The following is a 7,931-nucleotide window of genomic DNA, read 5'->3' on the forward strand; positions in this document are numbered from 1 at the left end:
CATTAAATGGAAAACAAGCAGTTTTACAAGATTACAGAATCTAATGCAATATGTCCATTCAGTGTAAATGCATTAGTGTTGACTAGAACTATACTAAACCTGTGTATTTGATGTATTCAATAAACTTTGATTTCTCAATGGGATCTTTGATTATCTTTTTTTTATTTATTTTTATTTAAAGATTCTGCCTTTATTCTCTTAACTCATTTATTTTATTTTGTGTGTATGTATACACACACACACACACACACACACACACACACACACACACACACACACACAGTTCTGTCTGTTTCTCAAATCTGATTGGCTGGTAGCCATAAGATATTAAAGCAATATCAGTGCTCATACAGCCTATTCACCCTTGTGTATTACTTCACCCATATGAGAGGACAACAGTTTGACAAAAATAGCAGCTGTTGGACAACATAATGTATTTTGAGGCTTATTTAGGTGAGAATGTTGTTGTTAAGGTTGCAACTATTCTGTTTATTCATAAGGACGTTGCCTATTTTAAATATTCAAAATCTCAGAGATTCAGCATGTAGGCGGACATCAGCCTGTTTTACTGAGCAGAGCAAAGACGGTTGATGTTCCACCACAAGATGTCGACAGAGACCGCATAAGCCCTTAGAGGACCAAAACAGCATTTTTTTCAGCGTACATTTCACACTACAGCTGAACAAATCATTATAAAATAGATGTGACATTCTAGGTCGATCTTTCTCTTTTGTATTTTGTAGTGCTGTATTTATGCCATAGTAATCTGGGAGTGTTTGATTTGCCCTTGGCAGTTTTAGGGTTAATTATTGTGATCTCTCAATTACAACAGATTTGTCATCACTTTAGATCATGAGTTAACAAACTCAATCCTGGAGGGCCGGTGTCCTGCAGAGTTTAGTTCCAACAGAAACTTCCAGGCAAGTGTGTTGAAGGAAATTCAAGGTAAACTATGCAGGACACCGGCCCTCCGAGTTTCAACACCCCTGCTTTAGACATTACGCTAGAAAATCATTCAAATACTAGCTCTAAAGTGACGTTGGTAAATTAGCAATGGTTTTTGCTGTTCTGACGTCAGCAGTAGATGTGAATGAACAACAGAAAAAAAGTAGTTCCTCAAAAAAAAAAGGATTTTAAGACTCTCCGTGTTTAATTTTATTTTTTATATACATGATTATGCTGCTGAACTGTTGTATAAACGCAATATCACACTTGTAGCAGTGCAATGTGGCTGTATATCAGCACTGGTGGGACACTAGGCACTCCGTCTGCAGCCTTGAGCCAACACACGCTTCTCACCAGTACTGATATACAGCCATATTGCACTGCTGCTTGTGTGATATTACTCACATATAGAGAAAATAAAATAAATTAATGAGTATTATTAATATATAACTATTTACTCATACTCAAGTGGTTCTAAACCTTTATAGATTTCTTATAAATTGAACACAAAAAAGTGTGTTATTCTGAAGAATGTTCTGAACAACAGCCATTGACAGGCATAGGAACAAAATATGTGGATGTCAATGGCTGTCAGAGGACATTCCTGAGTATATCTCTACTTTTGTTCAACAGAAGAAACTCAACAAGGGTTTGGAACATGTAAAGGATGAGTAAATGATGATGACAAATGTTTTTGTTTTGTTTATTTTTATGGTTGAACTATATCCCTTTAAGACCGTAGGAAGAGAACCAACTCAGGCTCATAAAAAAATGCATGCCAGGGCTAAGTTAATAACACGTTTTGCACCCGTTTCTGGTTTTTAAGATCAGATAAGTTGTCTAAGCTCAATGCGTGTGGGTTGATTTGCTGAGAGGATGCAAACGCACACAACTGGTGTTTGTTAGACAGTGTGTTTTGTGTTCGTGACAGTGTGAGACAGGGGCTGTTTCCTTTGGTAACAAACAAACCTGATCAGACTCAGTGATGACCTGAATTATGAAGGGTTTTTATTATCATGACCTGCAATCTAAACGCGTGAAGTCTGTAAAGTAAATCAAAGAAGAAGATAACTAACAGATCGAATGTAGTCTGAGGAAAACCAGGGGGCTTTTGCTTCAGTAGTGGACAATTAGTAAACGGATTCAATAAATTGATCTGTTGTGTCTGAAGTGACTCTCGACTGGATGATTCTACAATGACGTCTTCTCAACTGTGTTCTCTGATGCTGTTTGTATTGAGCGGTGAGATATTTATATTATATTTGTGTTTTAGAAAAAGTAGAGCATTTACTTTAGAACAAATACATTTCCACAAGAAGGAAAACAGCTTTATCTTTTAGGAGCGAGACGTTAGACTCTATGAATTGACCTTTTAGTATGTTCATTTAAATATGGCCTCATAATAATATTTTTCAGGTGTGTTTGGTGCTGCTACATACAAAGTGAAGTCAGTATCAGTGACCAAGGGAGATTCTGTGACTTTAAACACTGATGTTACTGAAATACAGAGCTTTGATGAGATTCTGTGGATGTTTGGACCTCGAGATAAGCATATTGCTGAAATGTACAGACAGAACATTGACATGTTTGACAGCAATGAGATATTTGGAGACAGACTCAAGATGGACAGACAAACTGGATCTCTGACCATCACAAACATCACAACTGAACTCTCTGGACTTTATAAACTCACCATCATCAGCAAGAGGCTAAATTCCAATCAGAGGTTCAATGTTATTCTCTATGGTGAGTAAAATGAAGTAATTTAGGATAATTACTGAAAATTACATTGTAAAAAAAGTGATTAGCTGACTTTAGTTTAAAAAGGTGAGTAAATTTGTTGTCTTAAAATGATTAAATACATGAGCTACGTGCATAGTTGTAAAATACAACAAAGTCAACTTTAAGTTAGTGGTTAAAGTTGAAGTTGTCCTCCCCCAGCCCTGCACATTTAAAATGTCTCTTTTATTTGACACAAAAGGATCAGTTCATGGATCTCTCTAATAATGAGCTGATGATCTGATTAAGGTGTTTTAGAAAGACATGAAAAATGTACAGGACGGTGGGGGACCGAAGACCACAATTGAGAACCACTGACTTAAAAGGAACAGTCCAATTTTTTTTCTTCAAAACTAGGTCCATTTTACAACTCGCCTATAGTTAAACTGTTTTACAATTTTTTAATCTATTCAGCGGAGTCCAGTGGGAACACATTTAGCTTAGCTTAGCATTAGGGTTAAGCCAATAGATAATGCCATCATCCATCACAGACAGCCGATAGCCATCACGATGCTGAGGCAGCATCGCAATCCTCCGCCCCACAATACAAATACACACTTAGGCCCCGTTTACACCACTTAGTTTAAAAATGGCATTTTAGAACAAAAACAGTCCACGTCTACGTTGACATTTCACCTAGCATTTCTGAAAAACCCTCCTCCCACACTATACCACTGACAAAAGCACATCACTTGACCACACACACACACACACACACACACACACACACACACACACACACACACACACACACAAACACTCTGTCATGGGGTCCAGCAGTCAGCCCAGAGAGCAGTGCAGGTCAGACAGTTTATAAAGGATGTACCGCTGGATGGCGTCTCACTATAGATGGTAAACGTGATATTTATCTCATCTTGTTTCTATCTAACGACTCTTCTGTCTTTTGAATTTATCAGGTAACGTGTCACAGCATCAGTACACTGCTTCAATCTTTCACTTCGCATACTTAGTAATTTTAGTGAAAACCCTAGATACTGTTAGTTGGTTCCTGTTGGTTGTGCACCTTTTTTAACCAACCAGGTTTGTTGACGCCATTATAATGACACAGATCACTCTGCTTATTCATGCCAGAGTCCTGCTGAAAAAGTGATTGACAGGTGGTAATTTGTGTGTAACTTATTTTTATTTATTAATGATTTGGTTATGAGTAAAACAAAGACCACATGGGTCAAGTAGTTGAAACATTAGGCTACAAATAATTAATTTGTTGTAAATTATTAATTTAGCGCTGCCTACAATGACATGGTCCATCACGATGTTTCACATTAGACATTTTACGATGCAAAAATGGTTGACATCGCCCAGCCCTAGTTAGCATAGATCATTGAATCAGATTAGACCATAAGCATCTTGTTTAAACAAATACCAGAGTTTCAAACATTTTCCTGTTTAAAGCGCTTCTGTAGTTACATCTAGTACTAAGACCAATGGAAAATGAAAAGCTGCTGTTTACTAGACCAGCTATAGCTAGGATTTATACCAGGGGTTCTCAACTGGTTTGGTCATGGGAGCCACATTTTTACATGGTCATCATCAAGCCATGACCCAAATTTTTAGGAACTATAATACAATTTTAGGAATTATAATTAATTTGTATTTATTTGTTAACATACACAAGTGGTGACAGATAAATCATAAGAAATTCACCAAGACTTACAAGTAAACAATATTTTATTGCTGTCATTTAACAAAATGGATCAAATTATAGAAATAATACAAAGAAAAACGACAAATACTGTAAACAGTGGTTACCATGAACTAAACTGAACTGTTAATAAAACATGTTGTCTAGTTTCTAAATGTTGTTTTAATTTAGAAGGCTTTGTGTTTTCTTGTGAGAGCACCTCACTAAATATGACACTGAGGCTTTAAGTCTTTTTTGTCGTCAATATATGTAAATCCATACTTTACATATTCGGGGTCATACTTGCGCTTCGACATATTTGTTACTGTAATTAAATAAAATTTCACAAGTCAAACGGTAGAGTTGTCACGCCAGAATTTCAAAATAAAAGTCCAGCATATGCAAGTAAAAAAATTAAACTTTTGTTGTTTTTTTTAACCACACACTCCGCGACCCACTGAAAATTTTCCCACGACACACTTTTGGGTCACGACCCACCAGTTGAGAAACACTGATCTATACAGTACTCTCATTTCTGTCTAATAAACAAGGTACTTGGCTGCCATACCATAGCTACAGCCGGTGCTTTGTTAACTTTAACTAACATCTATCATAGTACACAATAAAACAACAGAAGAGTCAAGAACTTTAAATAGGAAAATTATCTAAATATTTTTGTCATTATTGAGCAAGATGCTAATGGTATAATCTGATTCAGTGGTCTATGCTCAACTAATATAAAAGTGCTCCTGCCAGAAACAGAGATCAGCTGAAGGAATTAAAATTGGTAAAATTCTTCTTTTTATTTCTAGAGGGTTGTAAAATTAAAGTTTTCAAAAAAGGAGGACCGTTCCTTCAGCAATCCAAGTCACACTCTGTTTATTCACCTCTTTAAATTAAAGCAACTAATCACTTTTTACAGGAAACTGAATATATTAAAAGTTACAGAATTAGTCTTTTTTTTTTTAGATTTTACTATTATTACCTGGCTTGAATTATGGCTAATAATGTTTATTTAATACAATTTTACCAGCTCCTCTACCTGTTCCTGTCATTAGCAGTTACTCTACAACATGTCCTTCACTGTCGTCGTCATCATCAGTGTGTAGTTGTTCAGTGGTGTGTTTAGTGTTGAATGTGAGTGCTGTGAGTCTCTCCTGGTACAAAGGAAACAGTGTATTGTCCAGCATCAGTGTGTCTGATCTCAGCATCAGTCTCTCTCTACCTCTGGAGGTGGAATATCAGGATAAAAACACCTACAGCTGTGTGATCAACAACACCATCACAAACCGCACCACACATCTGGACATCAGTCAAATCTATCACACATGTTCAGGTATGATAAAGGTGATTTTAGCGGTCTTTACTAACCTAAAAGAGTTCAAGTGATGTCTATAACCTTGTGTTTCTCCTTCAGACTCTGACCAGTGTTGTGGATTTACTGATGCTGTCATACGATTGGTCATCTCTGCTGTAGTGGGCGTGGCTACTGTTGCTGCAGTCATTTATGACATCATATCTGAACGTTCAGAAAGACAGCGTATAAAAAACAGCAGGAGGCGATATTTTCAGATCTAACACACTTTTAGATTTAGGTTTTAAAGAATCAGGCAGTTTCACTGATGACTCTTGTTAAACAAATCAACTCATTCATTAAGTGGTTAAACTCCTTTCTGGATCAATAAATAAATAAATACTTTATCCCTGCAACAAGCTATTACTGAAAATATGAAATACTGCTTTCTGTTGTGTATCTTACAATTAATTATTACTGTGCAACAATTATGTCTTAAAACTAATTACTACTGTGCAATTATTAGCACTAAATCAAACTGAATTGTTTGACTTAATAAATTACTTTACTTACAGATTGAATATCTATTGATTATTGGTTGTTACTTGTTTATTTTGGATGGATTGGTTAAATATAGCTGATGGAGACTTACTACATCATTCACATTTTCTACCTCTGAATCTCTGGGATTCTTGTAATTCACAAAGAACCCAGACCAGTGCCTTTTATCCTCTAAAATGTATTTTAAAAAGCATTGATTTTTATCAAGCTCTAGGAGATCTTTAACTCCCTCTTTTGGCCAACATCTGAGCTAAACTGGATAAGACTACACTTTTATTCATCTAGAAAACAATAATGTAGTCCAGTATTTAGCAAAATATATGTCCTGACACCAGATGGAGCTCTTGACAAGCATCTGAAAGAGTTTCTCCTAGGTAGAGGAGTCAGTCTAACTTGTCTGCGTTGCTCTTTTGTTCTAGATCAAATGTCTTAAACTGGATTCCTGGAGAGCCGCAACTCTGCACAGCTTTGCTCCAACCCTAATCAAACACAGCTTATCTAACTAATCAAGGTGTTCAAGACTAATAGAGACTATTAAGCAGCTGTGAGTTGGAGGTGGTTGAAGCTAAATTGTGCAGAGCTGCGGCCTTTCAAGGAATTGAGTTTGCGACCACTGTTCTAGATTAATGTCATTTGTTTACATCAGGTTGTAATAACAAAGACATCTCAGACAATGTCACCTTTTGCATTTAAAGTGACATAACTAGGCAAAAGTCACCTTGAGCCCTATCATGCACACAGCGCAGTATGGCACAAGACGTGTTTGGCGCATTTTGTTGCTATTTTCAGACCAGCACAACTGTCATTTTCATGTTTTGCACCACGTTGTTTAAATAGCAATTCCATTTGCACCACTTCTTGGACTCATGGGTGTGCTGATCTATAAAGGAGTTGTGTTAAGGCGTATTGTTGACATGTGGCTATGTTGAGGAACTGAAAAAGACTACAAAATTGACCAACTGAAAGCTGCTCTTAAGTCCAGCGCAGAGCATGTTAGCGCAGAGCTATGCAGGTCCAAACACATTGCTTAATACACACTGGATGTACAATAAATAAATATAAAAATATAAAAACATTAATATAAAAACCACTGCCTTCATCTCGGAGGGCTTTATCAGTTTATTTATGACAATTAGCATTTGTATAATGTAATTATTATTATGCATATTATTTATTATTTGCATATTTATATTTGTGTTAATAAAAACTAGTTTACATTTCTCCACCTGGAGATGTATGCATCACCAAATAGGGCATAAGAATTGGACGAGTGTTTAGATAGAACTCAGTTTTTTAACAAATTAAATTAAAAATGTAGGCTGATGAATGTCTTCAGCGGAGGGAGTTTCCACCGTTTTATTAGTCCATGAAACTAAAGGAGTAAAAAATACAGTAAACAGAAAGTAAAGAGGCTGAATGGAGGAGGCTCGTTCTTTATCCTCTCGCTGCAGATGCTCTGTTTAACTGTTTTCTCACTAGTGAAGCGTTCAGTTTTTCCACTTTCAAATTTCGACATGTAAATAGCAAATGTGCCATGGAGCGACGCAACTGACTCTTAAAGGGAATGGGAGATGAGACGCTGATTCGTATAATGCATGTTATGCTCAAAACACACCCAAAACTCACTAAGAGAATAAGCTAAACCCTGTTAGACCATGCGCCAGGGTATGAAGTGTATTTGTTTGTCCTTAAAATAACATAAGTGAA

At 36.4% G+C, this 7,931-nt stretch overlaps 1 protein-coding gene across 1 annotated transcript; it reads left to right on the plus strand.

Moving 5' to 3' along the window:
* Positions 1-1,983: 1,983 nt before the first annotated feature.
* On the plus strand, positions 1,984-6,236 carry LOC147838430 (uncharacterized). Its single transcript, XM_087303994.1, has 4 exons — positions 1,984-2,187; positions 2,362-2,691; positions 5,403-5,705; positions 5,787-6,236. Exons 1-4 carry the CDS (start codon positions 2,142-2,144, stop codon positions 5,945-5,947), a joined length of 840 nt encoding a protein of 279 aa, XP_087160120.1. The 5' UTR covers positions 1,984-2,141; the 3' UTR covers positions 5,948-6,236.
* Positions 6,237-7,931: the final 1,695 nt, after the last annotated feature.

The sequence above is a fragment of the Danio rerio genome, chromosome 22, assembly GCF_052040795.2.
Source record: "Danio rerio strain M-AB ecotype USA chromosome 22, GRCz13ab, whole genome shotgun sequence".
In the NCBI taxonomy this organism is placed as follows: Eukaryota; Metazoa; Chordata; class Actinopteri; order Cypriniformes; family Danionidae; genus Danio; species Danio rerio.